Source organism: Ambystoma mexicanum, chromosome 8 (genome assembly GCF_040938575.1).
Source record: "Ambystoma mexicanum isolate Mex_15411 chromosome 8, UKY_AmexF1_1, whole genome shotgun sequence".
In the NCBI taxonomy this organism is placed as follows: Eukaryota; Metazoa; Chordata; class Amphibia; order Caudata; family Ambystomatidae; genus Ambystoma; species Ambystoma mexicanum.
This window is the reverse complement of record NC_090929.1, coordinates 595,219,541-595,240,369: the sequence shown is the minus strand read 5'-3', so window position 1 is coordinate 595,240,369 and position 20,829 is coordinate 595,219,541. Positions and strand designations below refer to the sequence as shown.

The 20,829-nt window shown below is 46.7% G+C and overlaps 1 protein-coding gene across 6 annotated transcripts in view; it reads left to right on the top strand.

Annotated features, from left to right (window-relative positions):
• PLEKHG5 (pleckstrin homology and RhoGEF domain containing G5) overlaps window positions 1-20,829 on the top strand; it is a 1,536,154-nt gene that overhangs the window by 1,134,185 nt on the left and 381,140 nt on the right. For all 6 annotated transcript variants that reach the window (XM_069610302.1, XM_069610307.1, XM_069610303.1 and 3 more), the window contains one exon: window positions 18,108-18,168. In XM_069610302.1, the coding sequence (XP_069466403.1) occupies window positions 18,108-18,168 (61 nt within the window). The remainder of the gene's footprint in view (window positions 1-18,107; window positions 18,169-20,829) is intronic.

Below are 20,829 nucleotides of genomic sequence, written 5' to 3'. Positions count from 1 at the left end.
GCAATGTTTTACTTAAGAAAGCAAGGCGGCACGCGATCCAGGACACTCTCCATCGAGGCTCAGAAGGTGTGGCACTGGGCTCTAAAACACGATATATCCATCGTAGCTCATCACCTTCCAGGAGTGAGGAACGAGCAGGCGGACTCGCTCAGAAGAAATATGGACCAGATTCACGAATGGCAAATAGACACCGATCAATTGTCGAAGGTCTTCGAGAGATGGGGGCGACCTACGTTGGATCTCTTCGCCACGAAGGCGAACAAGAAGTACGAAACGTACACCAGCAGGTGGCCACAGGAAGATTCGGTGGGAGAAGCTTTTTCCTTCCCTTGGATGGGTAAGTTCCTTTACGCCTTCCCGCCGTTCCCTCTGATACGGAGAACTCTGCAGTGGATACGCAGGTACAGGTGCCGTGTCATCCTGATAGCGCTGTGTTGGCCGAGGAAACCATGGTTTTCCGACCTGCTTCATCTGTCAGTGGATCAACCGATAACGTTCCCGAAGGTGCCCAACCTCTTGTCCCGGGACGAAGGAACGGTGTGGCATCACAACCCGAGCAGCCTCAGCCTCACGGCTTGGCTCCTGACTTTTCAGAATTCGGTGCCTTGAACATTCCCTCAGACTGTCGGAAGATATTACAGGCTGCACGGGCCCCGTCCACCAACAAGTCCTACAGGTGTAAATGGAGGAGATTCTGTACGTGGTGTCAGGGACAGGCGGGAGTGGAACCTCTGAGGGTAACACCAGAGCAGCTTCTTCCATATCTACTACATTTGGCGAAGAGTGGTTTCTTTTTCATCACTAAAAGTTCACCTGGCGGCCATCTCTAGGTTCACAAGAGGGAGGAAATCTACGCCCTTGTTTAGCGACAGGTTGGTGAAACACTTCATGAGAGGCTTATTCCGGACGTTTCCCCCGGTTAAGCGTTTTCCACCGACGTGGAGCCTTAACATGGTGCTTGCAGGGTTAATGAAACCTCCCTTTGAGCCAATGGCCACGTCGTCGATGAAGTTTTTATCATGGAAAGTGGCTTTTATTTTTTTTTTTTAAATATATTTGTTTTTTCAAATGCAATACAACCAGTATCATCAACATAGTAATCAGTTATGTGACAATAGTAACTCCCCCCCAATGTAAACCCAGACCAGGACGTTGAGCTGTCGACTGTTTGCGCTAAGGTGAGCCTGGACTGTCCAGGTCCTCGCAGGAGGAGCTGTCTTCTTTGATGCGGAACAGGGCTGCTGTGAGGGCTATCCATTGTAAAAGGTCCTCAGAGTCGCCAATTTTTTGTTGTCGGTGCACCAGCTCCCAGGCCCCGGTTTCGGCCACGGTCCATCTACGCAGGTCTTCCCACCATGTTGTGACGCTAGGGGCCCTGGGGCGTTTCCAGGCCATGGCGATACGTCTTTTTGCCAGGATGTGCATTCAATCCTTGAGTCTGTTAAGGGGCTTGTTCTTTTTGCCTCTCGGGTATGAGCCCAAAATGCAGGCCCTGGGGGACTGCACGTCCAATGTTATGTCCGCTTCTGCTACCTTAGCTGGCCGGGCAGGCCCAGAACATGTGGGTCAGCGTGGCTGCGGGTTCTTGGCACTTGGGGCACGTCACCGCACCGGTGCCGCTGAATCTCGAGATGACAGCTGGGGTAAGGTAGGCTCTGTGGATGATGTAGAATTGAATAAACTGGAATCGGGCATTCCTGGATACTCTTTTGTGGTAATGTGTTATGGTTTCCCATTCCGTGACCGAACTGCGTGTTTAGTTCAGATTCCCATTTGCCTTTACACTTGAGTTCGTTTTGTGTGGTGCTGCCAATTAGGATCTCGTAGAGCCTCGAAGTTTCGTACCCCCCCTCTGCAACGCTCAGTAAGTTTTCGATGACCTCGTGCCCGGCGCAGAGGGACTCTGCATCTGGCCATCGCTTCTTGAGCTTTTCCAACACTGCCCCGTGTAGGAGGAACTGATCCAGCGGGATCCCTGTCAACTCATGCAGTTCAGTGAATGTGTGGATGCCCTGGTCATCCGCCAGGTCACCCAGGGTGGCGATACCAGAGGGTTCCCATATGTTCCGGATCGCCTTTTGGACCTCTGGTCTGGTGGACATGATAGCAGCTATTGGGATTTGTGGGGTGTAAGGGTCAGTCAGTTTGGCCGATTTGCAGGCTCGATTCCAGATCTGGGTGCCCAGGTGGATTAGGTGTGCATTATGCGTTTTCGTCGCCGGTTTAATCCAGAGTAAGTCCCTGAGCAACCAGGGTGCGTCTGAGGGCTGTAACAGGTCATTAATATCGCAGTAGACCTTGTGTCCGTTGAGGCGTCATCAGCCATCCACTGAATCACGTGCTTGAGCTGGGCTGCTATATAGTAGAGCTTGAAGTTGGGGGTTTTTAGGCCTCCTTTATCGTACGGTCTCTGTGTTATGTCTAGGGCGACACTGTGCCTTCCTTCCTGCCATAGAAGTTTCCTACAAAGTTTATTCAGGTCTCTGAAGAATTGTTGCGGGATATTGGTGAAGAAGTGTAGGAGGCGCCGGAGTGCCACCATTTTAAGGAGGCCCGCCCTGCCAGCCATCGAGAGAGGTAGCTTGCACCAGAAGTCAATTGATTTAGCCAGGCCCTCCCTTGCCCTACCGGTGTTTAGTGCGTGTTCGGCTACGGGGTCGCGGTGGATAATAACGCCCAGGTATTTGAATGTGGTGGGTTCCCATTTGAGGGCTAGAGGGGGGAGGTGTTCTTTCTTGGTCTCCCTGAGGGCATCCAGGGGGAATAGACAAGACTTGCCGTGATTGATCTGGATCCCGGTGCATCTATGGAACCCATCTAGGGTTTCAAGAATGTAGGGGAGGATGTGTTTGGGATCTTTTAAGTAGAGGAGCATGTCGTCCGCGTACATGGAGACGAGGTGGTTCACCCCATTTATCATTATACCCCCGTCTCCGTACTCCTGCCTGAGGTATGCCGCCACTGGTTCGATCGCTAAGATGTAGAGCAAAGGAGATAGGGGGCATCCTTGCCGGGTGCCTCTGGCCAGGCTCCATTTTTCTGAAAAGGTGTTATTGGTGCGCACTCTGCCGGTGGGATTGGTGTAGACGAGTTTGACCCAATTCGTGAAGGCCGGTCAGATCCCCATCTTGGATAGGGCGGCGTAGAGCCATTTCCATCGGACTGAATCAAAGGCCTTAGAAGCGTCGAGGGACGCTATTGCGTATTTACCAGGTACCCTATTTGTGCTGTGTATGACGTGGTGCAGCCTGCGCAGGTTCTCTGAGATGGAACGGCCCTGCACGTAACCCGTTTGATCCTGGTGTATGAGATGTGGAATAGCTGCTTGAAGCCTTCTGGCCAATAGTGCTATAAGGATTTTGTTATCTACGTTTAGCATGGACAAGGGTCGATACGAGCCGCAGTCAGTGCTATCTTTGTCAGATTTAAGTAAGGGGATGATGGTGGCTTCAGCCATGGAGTCAGGGAGGTGGCCTTTTTCGTACGCCTCATTGTATACTTTGGACAATAGGGGGCGAGTATGTCCTCGTAGGCTTTATAAAATTCGCCTGGGAGTCCGTCTGGTCCCGGCGTTTTCCCAGAGGGTAGAGATCTGATGGTGGCCATGACCTCGTCTGGGGTGACGGGGCTTCCGAGGGGGTCTGCCAGGTGATCGTCTAGGCGTGGGAGCCTGATGATGTCCAAGACATCTTCAATTGCGGAGTCTGGGGGCGGTGCGGGATCGGAATAGAGGGTTTGGTAATATTCTTTGAAAGCTGCATTGATCCCCACTTGTGTGTGGGAGGTCAGGCCATCTTTGTTACGGATAGAGCAGATGGGGTTCCTGGGAGTTTCCCGCTTGTATAGCCATGCGACTAGTTTCCCGGGTTTATCGCCTAGAGCGTGGTTCCTTTCGATGTACTTGGTATAGCTTAGTTTCCCCATTGTCTCCCAGTGTGTCAGGCACGTTTGTTTGAGTTCGATCAATTTGTGTGTGTGGGCTGGGTCAAGGGATGGTGTTGCTTGGAGTGCGGCTTCGGTGTGCGCTAGTTGGGACGTGATGAGTTTTTGGGCCCCTCCAGCGGCGGCTATCGTTTCCCCCCTGGTTACCACTTTGTAGGCTTCCCATGCTGTACTTATGTATTGGACACTATCAATGTTGGTTTTCCAGTAGTGTGTGGTGCCCTCTCTTATTTGTTCGTTAAAGGCTTTGTCTAGCAACGCTTCGCTTCTCAGTTTCCATGTCAGGATAGGGGGTCTAGGGGCTGTAACCGCCCATGAGGTCATCAGGGGGGAGTGGTCCGATAGCACTCTGGCCAGGTATTGCGTGTCCTCAAATCTGGCAGCATGCTCTTCACTAACGAATAAACAATCTATTCTGGTGTGAACCTTATGTGGGAGGGGGGGGTAAAAGGAGTAGCCTCTGGTCTCGGGGTATTGTGCTCTCCACAGGTCTTTCAGGGCGTATTGTTGCATGAGGGCGGGAAAGTGGCTTTTCTAATAGCCATAACATCAGCTAGACGGATCTCAGAGTTGCAGGCATTGGTCATAGACCCTCCAGATCTCAGATTTTTCAAGGACAAAGTGGTCTTGTCAACAAGTCCCCGTTTCATCCCGAAAGTTCCTACGACTTATCATAAACATTCATCCATTGTCCTGCCCACCTTCTTCGCGACTCCCTCATCAGCTGCGGAAAAGGTCTTGCATACCCTGGATGTCAAGAGAGCTCTAAAATTTTACCTTCATCGAACTCAACAACTTCGATCTACGCAGCAACTTTTTGTTGCATATGGGCCTTCGGCAAAGGGGAAGGCTATTTCAAAACAAGGACTGGCCCGATGGGTCTCGTCAACGATTGCATTCTGTCACTCAAACGCAGGAAAACCGCTGCAACGACGTCCGAGAGCTCACTCAACCAGGGCGACTTTGTCGTCGTCGACGGCGTTGTGGGCGGGGGTTCCACTGACAGACATCTGCAGGGCAGCGGCATGGTCAGTGCCCCATACATTCACCCGCCACTACTGCCTCGAACGACAGCATGCGGACGAGATACAAATGGGACGAGCAGACTTGCGACATCTTTTTCAGTAAGGTAAGCCCTCCTTTCTTCGAGAAGGGTCTATGCTGGTTTGGATATATATTTGTATATGCATATATATATATATATATATATATATATATATATATATATATATATATATATATATATATATATATGAATATACGCATAGAGGTAAACATGTGTGTTTTTTATGTATGCTCTTTGGCTTATATAAATATTACTCGATGCAGTACTGTGGCATGTTGTTAATTTCGAATCTTATGTGATCATGATTCGCCTTTTGCAAGATGGGGTGGGTGCTAGATTGCATTTACGCCTTTTGCAAGATGGGGTGGGTGCTAGATTGCATTTACACCTCCTCCGTTGTTTCAAGTTCACTTCTGGGCATTCTATTCTAAGCATGTGAATCCATGAAAGATCCAATGCTGGAGAAGGGAATAGTTTCTTACCTGTAACTCCATTTCTCCAGCATTGGTATCTTTCATGGATTCACATGCGTCCCCCGGCCTCCCCAAAATGCAATCGTCTTGTAGTTCTTCTTTCACCCCGTTCCACTTTGGAGGGGTCGAAATCTGAAGGGACCCGCGGCGGCGGGGCATTTATACCACTGCGTCCTAGTGGGGCATGCGTGCGCGGCACAAAACGACGTAGATAGGACACAAAAGTGTTGAACGTTTTCCTACGGGAAAAGGCTTTATAAGCTTACTGAGGGTTCCCAGTCTGTCGACGGGGAATATTCTAAGCATGTGAATCCATGAAAGATACCAATGCTGGAGAAATGGAGTTACAGGTAAGAAACTATTCCCTTCCATATAATTGCGACTGGGTAGGGCTGGGTGTGGCTCTGTCATTCTATTAAGGACATCTGTCATCGTGTCTAGATGGGGCAGCCAAGAGCTTCAGCTGCTAAGAACTATGACACCCACTGCTTTCAGACCGACCACATAGCCTTCTGATAGGCTTAGGTGCACACATTGATTCGATCTCAAATTACCACACTGCTATGAGTGTTGATAGCAGGTCACTGCAGTTTGCACAGAAAGCAGTATGCAACTACCCATATATGCCCACCAAGGAGCCTCTTACATCATAATAATTTTAAGGAGTGTGAGCAAAGGAGAGCAGGGCTGGGCTGTCGGTTGATGAACTTGCTGGCATCAGAGGTTGGCAAAAACGCATCTGATTGTCTGTCCCTTACAAATCTGTCGCTTTGGCCCATAAATTGGGTCGGGGCCATTAACTTACGTTATTTACATACTCCGCAATGCTTCATCTTGAGCAGTAATTTAATCGAGGACTCTTCAAAAACGAGTAGAGTGTTGGTTTATGTGAAATACCTTCACTTTCTGCGGTTTTAGCGCCCTGATGCCTTCGGGCGAACGATGCGCTTTATAAGTACTGATAAGATAAGATCACATCAGATGTCAGGGACATGACTGTACTGGGAACCAAAAGAGGCCCTGGATTCTTTTTCAAAAGTAGCCCCATATTCCACCATGAAAGCAGAAATAGCAGATCAGTTGCGTGTCGCCAAGCAGCAATATTAAGAATGATGAGCGCTCTCAGAAAAGAGACCCATTGTGCAGACGCCCACCGGGACATCCCCAGACTTCCCTGCCGGCCAGTCCGACACTGGTCAGGAGCCAGTAAGGTAAGGCAAAATACCTTCAAGTTCACTTGCACTCCAAAGAGGCATTGAAGCACCCGCGTCTCAAAGAAGAGAAGGGAGCATTACGTTTCCAGCCACATGTAGCCATTATATTTCAATGCCAACTCAAGAGTTTTGGCCTAATGGTAGGTTTCTCTCATAGACATGTGAGGCATACTGCCACACCAGTGCTTTAAGTGGGATATGAAATTAAGGCGGGCTCTGGAAAGGGATGTGGCCAAATTGTGCTGTACGTGGCCTAACGGAGGGCAGGTGATTTGTGCAGGGGCCACCTGCCCCAAACAAACAATACATCATGAGGCTCCACAAACATGTACTTTAGGGCCCCTAGCATGGTCTTGGGTGCTTTTGTTTTTTGTTCCAGTCTAAATACACTAGATAAATCTCCCTCTGGTTCAGTTTCCAAATAAACGGCTGTCTATAAATAAATCAATTTCTGACTTGGGGATGTAGGCCTTCAAATGACCTTCATTCTGTAAACAGTGCCCTAGGCCCATTGAATAATAGCTCTTTAATGCTGCCATGGGGGTTTAACTCCCCCGCAGTGTCATAAAATGTAGCTGGTTAACCCCATGCAAGGAAGGGCTAATAATATGCACATGTTCCAGCAGACCGTTCCTATTCCCCAGCTGTACCTTGCTTACTTATTACCGCTGCAGAAGATGCCGCCAATCCCAGCCCTCACTTTCCCATCCCAGCACATCTGTTGATCACCCTATGAAAGGAAAGTGTAAATGGGGACACTTTGGGTGAAGATGGCAGTGCTGCCAGCAGAGGGCAGGAAAGTCTGTATTTGGGGATGTGAGGAGGACAAAGCAGTGTCGGCCCTTTGTGAGAACTAAGAAGCAGTGTCAAAGTCTCTCCACCCCCACCGCCCTCTCACCTCCCCTCAGGCTGGAGTTCCTGAAGATCACATGTAAATAGCATCCCTACTTTCATTTGCATCTTATTTCTGCAATTCCTGTTTTGCTATATTTAGATATGACTGGCTGACTGCTTCCAGGCACCCATTTCTTTACAGCGTCCCTATAGCACTCACAATTGTGAGGAGTCCGAAATGAGAGTCAGGCACAAGTTTGCTATGTTTTGGTTAAAAACTTTTATTGAACATAAAAGAGGTTGGGAAAAGGCCCCTCTCGCCCTGCTCTAGAGGAATTTCCTACCTAAACAAAAAATAATGCTCTGTCTGTATCAGGATGTCAAAAACCAAACTGTCCAGTGTCTGTAGTTCTATTCTGACCGTCACAGCACAAACTTAACGCTAAGGTGAAAAGGGAAAGTGTCATTAACCTTGAGTGGTTTGGAAAAAATCTTCATAAAGGAAGGATTAATGACTTAAACAAATGTTTCTTCAAGGATAATGTTCTTGGTAGCAGGGGCTAGCTCCCTTTCCCTAGTTTCTTCTTTACTTCTTGAGGTCTTCATACATTGGTGTTCTCTGGACCTCTTAAGGGTGAAGGTATTTGTTCCAGACTTTTGTTCCCATCCACTGAATTCCTCTTTACTTCTTGAGTGTTTGTTCACCACAGTTCTTTGGACCCCTCTTGGCCAAGTGCAACACTTGCACCACAACTGGTTGACTTCACACTTTTGTTTTCTTTCAGAAATAGTTATTTGAGCTTCTCTAGGCCAAGTGAAACCAATCTCTGGGCCTCTCTTTGTCAAGTACAACACTTCTACAACAACTGTTTAACTTCACAATTTTGGTAGTTATTTGGGCTTCTCTTGGGCAAGTGCAACATTTGCATAGAAAACTTATTTAACTTCACGTTTCCTTTCAAGAACAATTCTTTGGGCCTTTCTTGGCCAAGTGCAACAGTTGCATACACAACCTATTTAACTTCACGTTTCCTTTCAAGAACAATTCTTTGGGCCTTTCCTGGCCAAGTGCAACCCTTGCACACAAGACTTGTTTAACACAATCCTTTTCAATTGCCTGGTGTATTTCCCTACCAGGAATTCTGTTTCATACACTTGAAATTGCCTGGTGTATTCTCCTCCCAGGACTTCTGTTTCACTCTACACGCCTGCCTGTTCTACTCCCCTGCCAGGAATTCTGTTCACTTGGGTTTCTCACCTGCTCCCAAAGTTGTCTGTATATAGTCTTCAACAATGTATCTTCCTGATATATTACCCTTGTTCTACTTTCTTTGTATTGGCACTGTGTACAATTAGACTTTACAAAGGGGTTTATTTGCGATTCAAATACCCTTCTCTTAATATGTCAATTTCTTTTCTCTTTTGCCTTGAAGTATCTTTAAATGGTTTGCACTCAGCATGTTTGCCGATATGCCAAAGTGTCCCTGTTGCTTTTCAGAGGATTCACCGGTTTCTGTAGGCACAGGTGATTGCCAGAAAACACTACAGCGCTCGCTAGGTTTGCAGTCTCATTTGGTCCACATTGCTCGATCCTTCCTCTTCTTTGTCCCAGTATTTTGTGAATTCTGGGAACAGAAGTCCATTGTGAATGATTGATTTATGGAATTCTGATAAGTATTTTCAAAAGGTTTTGATGGCAAGTCAGTCCAATTGATTGACAAGTAGAATTAAAAGAGGTGATTTCATCACATTGGCAAATTAGCCCAAGGTTGGTCAGTATTTTGGCGAAAGGGCTTTCCCTCTTGTTCATAGGAAAGGGATTTGTTACATGAAAATAGGCCATAAGGGTTTCAGACATGGGAATGTTATTTTCAAGGAAAAATGGGGGATACCACGTCTCAGATGAAGCAACAAAATCCTCCTGGAGGCTGTCTCCTCCCATGTGATCCTCCCTTTTATAGCTTCCCCCAGGGTCAGGATCAGGTAGCGGCCACCGTCCGCAGGCCACATGGGAGGAGGGTACTACTGGGAAATCCATGATGACTTCACCACATTCATCACACAATCCTGTGACTGAAATTGGGGTGGATGATAGTTGTGGGGGAATAAGGGAGCCCCAGCAGTGCCCCAGATCAAGGACTGTGTTTGGAGGCTGCCAGGGATTTGCCACCGCTAGCACCACCCCACTTAAAACCCTGTGCCCCACTGTCCACTAAGCCAGTCTAACAAAAGTCAAATCTGATTTCATTTTATAAACCTTTCCTAATTCTCTCAAAATAAACTTTAATTTTGTATTTTTCACTGGCCATATAAAAAAGCTAGAATTAGCACCAAACTTATTTGCTGACCCTGCCCTTTCTCAGAGTGTGGCAGTAATGTTTCTCTGGGCTACTGCACAGTGTGTGCGCAGACTCTGCTTATTTTTCCATTATATTTAAGTTTCTACTTACAAGCCCACCTCCCACCTAATGCCTCTGGGCCTACCACCTCCGGGGCACATGTGATTAAGCCTGGAAGGGTTGTAGTGTGGGGAAGCTGTGCAGGTAAGTCAGAATGCAAGAACAAAAACCCCCTTCACTCACAACTGGTCATTGGGTACATTATCATGAGACTAACAGCCAGGTATGTTGGAAAATAACTTCGGCTGCAAGCTTTATAAGGCAATAAGCTATGCATAAAAAAAACAAACAACAAAAACAGAAAGGCAAAGAAACATTTTGGGGAACATGGTATCAGGTGAGCAGGGACACTACTCCACAATAGGGCCAACTCAAGGCTGTTCCCTGCCGCCACCCCGAGGGGGTTCCTCCAAAATAGACCCCTATGTTCATCCCCTTTTCGGCCAAGGTCCCAAAAATATTCCTTTTGAAAATCTCCATTCATTCTATGCACCCCGTCATTGAGAAATAATTCCTTGTTATTTAAAGTAATAGCCCTGTGTTTGTTGAACTTGAGGCCTGTGTATGTGCAGAAATTACCTAAAGCCCTGTTTAATGTTCTCCTGGAAATGTCTACTGCTTTGTTGGACTCAGCCCATTTCCAATGTTATTGGGGCAGGATTTCAGACAGCATGACCTCAGTCTATTTCCAGCAGTGTATAGGTCGGCTAGTTTGTCATACAGATCCCACACCTCATGCCGGGCTTGCCCTACCAAAAAGTGGCAGTACTCTGAAAGTGCAAGCCTTCTTGTGTGTCCTTCAGACATCTGCTTGCCTTCATCACGAAGGAGTGGCCCACAATCCACACTGATTCAAATGGAGGTCTGCCTGTGGGATGAAACAAAAAAGGGGACGGAGGTGTCAGTTTCAATCTTTCCTAATGTATTTTTTGTATAACTCAGTTTTCCAACCCCCAAACCCATTTATTGCTTTCTTCTTTAAGCCTCCCATCCCGGCTAATGTTGCTGCCTCAATCCTGAAGGAGTGTGACCCGAATTCTGCCGGGTCCCACCCCACCGCGGTTATCACCGATTTCAGTACTGTCCTTATCTGAAATCTGCTATGGGCTGAGCCATTTTTATGTCTGAAGAGTTGGCCCCCCGAGCGCTTGACAAGGAAAGTTCTGGTGTTGCAAATAGGGCAGTATTTTGTATCAACAATGCAATAGAGGTTAATAGCTCTCCCCTTCCTCGTCTGGTCAGTTTTAGGTCTGCTAAGTTTTATGGCCATGCATTCTTTTCCCCGATTGATGTCGGCCACTGCTAGGCCCTCAGCTGAAAGTGTATTTTTTATGCTATTTCGCTAATTCTGAAAGCCCTGAAATAGTTTAATGTAAAGGTTGCCCTAAATAAAGCTGTTTCATAAGTGTTGTAGCATACCTTGTGTAGGATGTCTATTGGGCTTTTTAATTTTCCAAAATGTAGGGGGCGCCTAGTGTCCTTCGACCCTTCTAGCTTGGCCCACCCTTTTAATGCATATTGTATCAGTGCACTGTGTGTGGGGTCTATTCCCCCAGCCAGTTTGCTATAGAAAGCCACTGCCGCCAAATGGGAAGATGTCCATGCCTTTTTCTTGTTCTCTCTGAAGACCCAGTCCACAAAATCATTCACATGGTTTTCCTGTATTTCTCTGATGTTAGTGACATTAGCTATCTCGCTGAATTCCTTGAGGCATTTGCTGTACAGTTTTGCTGCTTTTTGCGCCAAGGCATTTTTTTGCCAGCTCCCCGAAAATGCCTGCGGGCTCACATGTTGGTGTTTGATGACGTGATTAATTGTCTGCAGCACCCTTGCCTTGGGTGTGGTCATGTGAAGGAATTTGCCTTGGACCCCCTTTCCTTTTGGGATGCTGTACATAAAATAGTTTCTTTCCATGATTGCCCATACTTCTCTTGGTACTACAGTCCTCCTTTTCTCAGCCTAAAGATTTAATGCTCTGAAAGTGTGGAACGGAAAACGGGGCAGTGCGTCAGCAGCCTCATTTTACTTGCTGGCAATGAGCTGTGCTTTAATTACAATGTTGGATTTCAGGGTCATTTTGGTTATTTCTCTTAGCTCATTTAGTAGCAGTTTGCAAGATGTGGAAACTTTGTTTAGTACATGCACAACTGCCAAGTTGTCAGACCAGGTGACTAGCTCTGTGTTGTTCAGGTTGTCCCCCCATATGTAGATCGCTATCCATATGGGAAATATTTCAAGCAATGTGATATTTTTGGTCCAACCCCGTTCTCACCAACTAGTAGGCTTGTGTGCGTGCTCTATATGACGTTCCCTTTAACATTTATTGAGAAATCTTTCCCATACTTCTCAGTCTTTCTGTATTGTTTTGCCCAGCCTTATGTCGTGGTGCTGTTTAGTTGCTCTTTACATTCTCATTTCTAGACTTGTGGCAGGATCCTGGTTGCAAGGTTTAGTTTTCCTGCCAGTGACTGAATTTCTTTTAGTGTTGCTTTGCTTTTGCCTGAGAATTTCCTGATTGCGACTAGCGGGTCATCTCCCTTCTCTTTAGGAATGCAACATTCACCCTTTTGGGAATCAATTTCAATTCTTAAGAATGAGAGTACCTGTGTCGGTCCTACTGTTTTTTCCCCTGCCAGCGAAACCCTTAAACTTGGCATGATTTCGCTGAATTTATGGATAGCTGTGCTGCACTGCACTGATTGGACCCTGCTGGTCCTGTGAAGAAGAAATCGTCCAAGTAATGTACTACCCTAACGCCTAAACAAAGAGGTGATGGCTGGAAGGTTTAGACTGAATCTTAACCACTGGCATTGCTCGGGGCAACCCTCCAGACCATCGTTCTTCGCCTGCCAAGCCATTACAGAAGGGGAAAGACCATATGCAAATCAGGATTGGCCCCACCCCAAAAGGGGCAGTCCAGCCCGAACTGCTAGGTCTCATCCCTTCTGCACGAGACCACAAGCATCCCCAAATATGTTTCGCCCTTGTTGGGGCTCATCAGTGAGGAGTAGCTTGGGTCTGTAGGCCCAGCAGGCACGGGACCCACGTCTGGGCATACCGTCCCGCTCGGGGTTACAAAGCAAAAACAAAGAGGTGATGGCTGGAAGGTTTAGACTGAATCTTAACCACTGGCATTGCTCGGGCCAACCCTCCAGACCATCGTTCTTCGCCTGCCAAGCCATTACATAACGCCTGGCATAGCCCTTTGTAGGGTCCACTGCAGAAAAGAGCTTACTTGTTCGAAATAGGCGCATGAAATTGAGCATCCCATAGGGAGGCATTTATCAAAGTAAAACGTTTTGTTATAGTTGAAACAGAGCCACTAGTAAGCACTCTCGTGTACCGGCAGCAGCCTGAAAGCTGAATGAATGTCTGCTTTAGCCATTGGCGCATTCCGCCCTGTTAGCCTAACTAAGTCAACTGCATCTTGAAAGCGGCTGTAGGAAACAGCTGCTTTTGTGGCGGGCATCCCATCATTAAATGAGCTGCCCAGTTGATAAAACAAGTGATGTATCATTCTAAATTCCCCCCTTTCTTTCTTGGGCACCAGCCCTAATGGCAGGCATACACATTCTCTAAAAAGGGGTCTGTCAAATGGGCCCTCGATCCTGCCCTATACCAGTTCTTTCTTTGTTTTTTCCCTAATTATTCTGGTAGGGCGAAGACGGATTTTACATTGTTGGGGATGTGCTGCGAGCCATGGCCCTCAAATGGGATTCTAAAGCCTTCTTTAAAGCCCAACCCTATGAACTGTCTTGCTGCTTCATCAGGAAAGTGTTGTAACCATAGCATCGACTTCTCCAGTTTTACCAGCGAAGCCCCTATCTTACATTTAATGTGGGCTCTTTCCATCTGTGCTTTTGGGGCCTGGCTGCAAGGCCGTGTTCTTAGTGCATTTCCCACTGCCGTGCTCTCCCCCACATGTGCTGCATTGGTGTCTGAATTTGCAATCTTTCCCCCAACTGCAGAAACCTTTTTCAGACTTCCAGCAGTAAGCTGTGGTATGCCCCCTTGCTCCCCCTGAGATGCGGGTTATTGTATAACTGTGGTGCTGTTGCCCAGATCTCTGCCCCCCTGGGGCAGGTTTCCGAAAGGGGTGCTTGGGCCTGTGGTGTGGGGAAGTGCCTCTTTGGTTTCTGTGGGTACTGTGCTGTCTAGAGCCCTCCCTTTGTGGCCCTGTGTCTCATTACCTTGTTTATTGTTGTGTGTTGTGTGAGGAGTTCTCTTTCAGGACACGAAACATATATAACTTAGGATCCTCTATGTCCCAAACGATGTCTGGAAATGTCTGCATTTCCTTCCTGAATTCTATGTCATAATTCAGCCAAGATTCTTCCCCAAAGCTATTATGGATTTGTAGAATCCTGTGGTGGTAAGCGATTAGCGCTGTGCCCTCTTCCGGGAAATTTTCAAAGATTATTGTAGCCATGATTTGGAATGCTGCTTCCCAGTTCTGTAGGGTTTTCTCTATTTGTCGTCTCTTAGCTCTCTTGTTGACTTCATCATTTTCATCTGTCTTTAAAATGTCAAAACCCATCTCTTCATACTCCAGTAGGGAGAATATTTCAATAAATTGTTTTTTTCCATATCCTTGTCTTGGTTTTATGTTCGATATTTCATGCAACAGTCTTTTTCATATTTTTGCTAACATTTATCCCAGCTATGCGCCAGCTAAATTTTATGGCCATGAGGCCTGCTATCTCATTACTACTATTTGGCCCCACCCATGCCGTGAGGGAGCCCCCTTCTTTGTCATTTTAAAAATTGTTCCAACATTGCCCCCAAGTCTGGCTGCAGAGTACCTGCCTTTTCCTTTCTTTTCCTTCCTAGGTTGTCATCTGCTCTGTCTGGCATGCTGCAGACATCCTGGTGCCTCTTTTTCTGTGCCTAGAATTCTTGCTCTGCTTGGTGGTCTTCCTCCTCCATGTCTCCTTCTGACATGTTGCCCGCCTCTGTGTTTCCGCTGCCAGGCGTGATTTCTGCCATCTTCCTCCTGACATCCATCCCATGCGCCGCTTCAGCTTCTTTAGCCCATTCCAAAAGTAGTTTCTCCTTCAAGCTCAGCATGTCAGTCATTCTTTAGTGCTAGTTTTGCTATTGTTCCTTTACAAAATATTCCTGCAGTATTTCTTTATTCCCTTGCTGGTGTTGGTGCTGCTGGAAATTCCTTAATGCTGTAATTCCCTCACATCGTGTGTCTGTTCTTTTGTGTATTATTTTTGTTTCCCCCCACGTGGCCTCCAGAGTTCTACACAGGCCTCTCTTCCATTCAGCCTGTGTTAATCTGTTCTCCTGCAGTGTTTGTTTTCCCTTCCGTGCCTGGCTTTGCTTCACCTTTGACGCCTTTCTGTGAAACAACGCTGCAACCTTGCTGTGTAATGGCTTGGCAGGCTGAAAAACGATGGTCTGGAGGGTTGCCCAGAGCTTTGCCAGTGGTTATGATTAATTCAAAACCTTCCAGCCATTAACTTTCTGTTTTGCTAAAGTCACCCCGAGTGGGGCGGGTATGCCCAGACGTGGGTCCCGAGTCTGCCGGGCCTAGAGACCCAAGCTACTCCTCACTGATGACGCCCAACAAGGCTGAAACATGTCTGGGGATGCTTGTGGTCTCGTGCAGAAGGGATGTGACCTAGCAGTTCGGGCTGGACTGCCCCTTTTGGGGTAGGACCAAGCCTGTTTTGCATATGGTTTTTCCCCTTCAGTAATGGCTTGGCAGGCTGAAAAACGATGGTCTGGAGGGTTGCCCAGAGCTTTGCCAGTGGTTATGATTAATTCAAAGCCTTCCAGCCATTACCTTTCTGTATTGCTAAAACCTTGCTGTGACAGCAGTGTAACAGCTGACAATTGTTTTTTAGCAATAGATTATGTCCCCAGCCAAGCTGTGGCACTGGTCTGCGCTCACACTGTCCAGTGCTGATCGCTGCAGGTGCAGGCCTGTTTCGTTGTGCCTGCCATGTGCCCTGTGGCTGACAAGGAGGAACTACCCTTTTTTTGGTGACGCCGTGCCTGCCTGCTCAGCTTGTACAAGGGCCGCTGTCGGCGGGATGTTTTCTCTTCACAGTTGCAGCCACGCCTCCCTGCTCTGCAGAAGCAGTGGACATTGCCCAGCAAGTCCTTCCTTCCTTTCTTGCGCGCAGTGCCGGCTGGTGGGCTGAGCACCCGACTGTGCCGACGGGGTTGGGGAAGCATCAGCAATTTGGATGCCTCTTAAGCGTGGTCGGAGGGGACGACTGCTGTTAGGCAAACCTCTGAGTTGTGCCGGCGATGCTAAAAGAATTTCTTTCCGCTACCTCGATCCTCTTTTTCTTCTTGTTGTCGGTGAGAAAGTGCGCCTGGCCTCACCGTAGCTGTGCCCAGTGCCAGGGGGAAGGTAATACTTCCACAGATATAGGCCAGAAAATGGTCCGAGGGCAGGTAGTCACCTTTTGTTGCATCAAAGGCCTTGTGTCCTCCCTTCCATCCGGATGGGAAAGGGGCCTACGATCTTGGCTGTCAGGGGCTGGTACCACCTGTATGACAGGTGCATGTCAGCTGTCCCAGCCACCTTCCAGCAGTCCCCTTTGTATTATTAGTCCTGGGCACCTCCCTGCACACCTGGGTGCCACGGAAATGCGGCGAGTAAATGTTGCCCATTTCCCTGTGGGGGTGACGCTTCCTAAATACAAGCCCACCTCCCACCTTATGCCTCTGGGCCTTCCAGCTCCGGGGCCCATGTGAAGCAGTGTCAGTGACTTTTGAAAGAGATCAGTGAGAGAGGCAGGCCCATTACACATTACAAGCATTTATTTTGGCATGCCGCGCCCTATGAAATATTAAAAATAAATACCTGCAACCTCTTGTCCTCACCCCCTGGCAAGTACTTAGGCAGATCCAGGGCCCCCCCCCCCGAAAAATGCTTGCAGATAAGTCGAAAACAAGATGGCTGGTGTAGGCTTTTTGTGAGCAAATTGCCTGAGGTTAAAACCACATCTTTTATGTTCTTAAAAACATTGTTCTCTTTAAGTTGTAAAATAGAGACTGCATATGATCGAATACCTGCAATGGGATCCGTTTACAAAAATATCTAGAGCTGTGCAAGTGTCATGATATGGCCCTGTGCCCCACAATGACGTCAGACGGGTGACATTCCAAAACTGTTGGACCCTTCAAGACGGTTTTTAATTGTAAAGGAGAGTCGAGTCTGCAGCATACTGTTGCTCTGTGTTATCCTGCTCCCAAGACAAATGTGTTGCGGCTGAGCTATCCTCCCGGCCACATGGGTTGCAAAGTAGTCCAGGTGGGGTGTGAGCAGTGGTACACCAGTGGCTATTGCTGCCTCCAAATAATGTCCATATGTACTACGCATTCTTTGAGAGCGGAAGTAGCCGGCATGTATGCACACACATATATAATAACTGTCTTTGCGTTGTTTTCCTATTTACATAGACCATTTGATAGGTTTTGATTTTCCTGCTTCTGAGCACAGCTGTTGTTCAGAGAAGCAGAGGGGCTCTACCACTAGTGGCCCGAGGCTTTTATTTATTACTGGTATTTTAGCTCAGTGAGTTAAGCACTTGCTTCTGAGATCTACGATCCGTGTATAGTGGCATCGTTGAATGGCTGCAAGGCCAACTCCACCTGTTATCTTTTGGCAATCAATTAATTGAGAATAATTGCAGTATTTAATTACAACTGTTAACCCACTTAAATGGTCAACATACAGCATGGAGCGGTGTGGAGTCAAAATATCGAAAAAATAATGTCGAAAGTCATAATATAGAAAAACAAAAAGTCGAAGAAAAAAAAGTCGAAAAGCCCTTTTTTTAATTATATATTTATTTTGGGGTCCGGGAATAAAAAAAATGGGTAAAACAAAAAAAAAATTAAAAAAGGGGGGTTTGGGTGGAACCCCCATTTCGAATAAAAACGTAATAAAAAATGCGACATTTTTTTTCGACATTTTTTTTCTATATTTTGACTTTCGACTTTGTTGTTTTCGACATTTTGACTATAAACCGCATGGAGCTCCATGTAAAATGCTGTTGTCATGAGCTAGTCAGCAACACTTCCAGAGCTGACCAGGTTATTTTCATGAAGACATGTTATTATTGGTATCCGCAGTACTATTGACATGGTAGTCAAAGTGTATATGTAAAATAATTGAGTTTGCCCATTTGTAATGATTGTTTGTTTCCTACAGAGACAAAAAAGGCTCAGCACTGAAGATCACGAAGAAGAAAACGAGAAGACGGCACACTGATGTGAGAAACCTTATTCTCTTCTACTTTGGATTTGTTTCTTTGCAGTCATTCTTTGTCATCCAAATAGTGGCATGTGGTGTACCAGAAGGACTCGGACGATTAGAAGTCATGTTCAAGGAGTTTTATTCAAAAAGAACTGAAACGCCCGACTGGCCCTAGCCCTATGAGGGAAGATCCTTACCTATAAAAATACAAGTGAAGAGTACATGGGAAAGCCCAAATTAAAGGCCTCATGACAAGTTGGGGCGGTAACCCTTTAATGCAGCGGTAACAGTATTACTGCCGTGTTTGTATTGGCTGGCCCTATCACAAGTCTGGCTTATTTACCCCCAGCTCTGAGCTGATGGTAAATTAGCCGAAAAAATGCCTATTCTTTTGGTGCAATTACTGCCGGACCGGTGGCCGCTAACACTAATATAGTTGAATATACTTGTGATCAGGCCCTAAAGCTCTTCAGTCCAACTCCTATCCACCTAACTGGCCCTGCCACTTCAGAAAAACATCTAGCTGAAAAGGAAAAGGGGAGTGTTTGTACAATACCCTCAGCATGGCTTCTGTCTGGCCAAACGTATGCTCGACTCAAGCTTTAAAGTTCCTTTTTCACAGCAGGATATTCTTCCCAGTGTTTGTATCAGGTTATGGGCATCAGTCCCTCCTTCTAACAAATAAAACTATCTTGGTGTGTATATGTGCATTACTCCAGTAAATAAAGAAACACTTCCACCTTTGAGGAGTCTGCACTCCCCCATAATCCTCTAATCCTCAAACAGGTTATTTTACTTTCACCCAAATTATTTCACATAGGGTAGCTGTCCACTCTGTTCTGTTACAGCCCTGTAACGTCTGTGGCTTTCTCAACGTTCATTCAAAGTGTTCACGTCTCTTTCTTTCCCCCTTTTGATAGAGTATTTGTGCACTCAGGTTCATAGGCTCCCATGACCTGCGTAGCATTTGCAGCTGTTAATCACAATGTTTGTATCTTTCGGAATCCCCCTTTCTTAGGGTGTTATCACACTCAGGTTTCTGTCATTTATAGCTTTCACAGCCATTATTCACAATGTTCATATCTTTCTCAATACCCTTGCATAGGGTGTTTGCACACTCGGGGTTCTCAGGCTCCCGTAACCTTGATAGCTTTCCCAGCTGTTACTCACAATATGTGTATCTTGTACTGGTATGTTCTGTATTGGGTTTCTCAGGCTCCCTTAACCTCCTCGACTTTGCAGCCTTCACTCAGTGACCTTGTACCTCTCAGTGGTACACTCTGGAAATGTTCTCAGACCCCCATATCCTCGGCGGCTTTCCCTGTGGCTACTGGTCTTGGTAGCTATGGTCCAGCCTGTGCAAAGCTTGGGGACCAGGGCTCGCTCGTCTGACCTAGTCTCAGCGTCCGCCATCTTATCTGGTGCGTGGCCACCAGACAAAATGACTGTGCTTCCATCTCTCCTACCTCTCTGATCTCAGTTCCTCAGTTGGGTAGAAGGCTAACCTCCCGGCATTCGGCTAGTGTTTTGCTCGCCCTCCTCACTGCTACTGTCTGTGGACCAGCGGGGCTGTGCCCCTGCAGGACATCAATTCTGCTGAGGCTCACCTCTGCATAGCCATTCTCCTTCCTCCATAGGAGTCTTCTTTGTTGACCATGGTTTTCAGGTTATGCTCAGCATTACCTGTGGCCAATACAAGTAAAGAAGGGTTATTGTGGAATATAGTCATTACAGGAGATATTAAAGTCTTTCACACATCCATATTTGTAGACAAGGTGGTTTGGACTGGAGGTTCCGCTCTGGAATGGGAGTCCTTGTCCCCAAGAGGTGAGTCACTCCCAGTGAGGTCCCGCTTCCCCAGACCCAAAGGGAGGGCCTTGCGGAGTGGGCCCACCTCCCTAACCTCTCCTCTGGGGAGCACTGACGAATTGTCCAGATTCGTCACAGGTAGTAGAACTACATGTATAGCCGTTTTGGTGGTGAATTTTAAAAAATAATGTACTTTCATACGGGATATATAGACAACTGAGTTAATGAAGGTTTTATTTTGTAATATTGAAATAACATCTGTCCTCAGTAATTAAGTATTTTAATTGCCAAATTGGTTTAACTGAAACTGGTTTAACAAGATCATGCATTTGGGGTCATTTTAAAGTAAAGTAAAGTAAATGGTTTCTCTATGAGAAAGAGAAAGCTTGTTTCCATGTTTTGGCTTTCTCTTTCGTGTATTAAATAGGATGCTGCAGCAAAAAAAAGGCTTCTCAGAAATTAACTGACTTGTTGGCAAAATACGTTGACTGGAAATGGCATTTTTGCTTTCCTATTTGCTTTTGAAGACAGGATATTCGAAGTGCAGTCAATTCCAGTTAGTGGACTGCACTCTAAACATTCTGATTAGCTGAAAGGAGAACCTTAACGATCTGTATGCGCTCATAAATTGTATCGTCGATAGACTGCTTAATATTGTGTAGTTGTAAGAGAAGCTCTTTTGCAAAGAACGTAAATAGTGATTTGTTTAAGACCTCTTTCTTTTAAGAATATGTGTTCTAAAAGGACGCTGTCCCCTTTAACAAATGAACTTCCACATTGTTGCCGATAGACCTAAAGAGAGAGACAGAGAGAGAGAGAGAGAGAGTGTGTGTGTACGTGTGTACGTACACTGATATCGAACCAATCA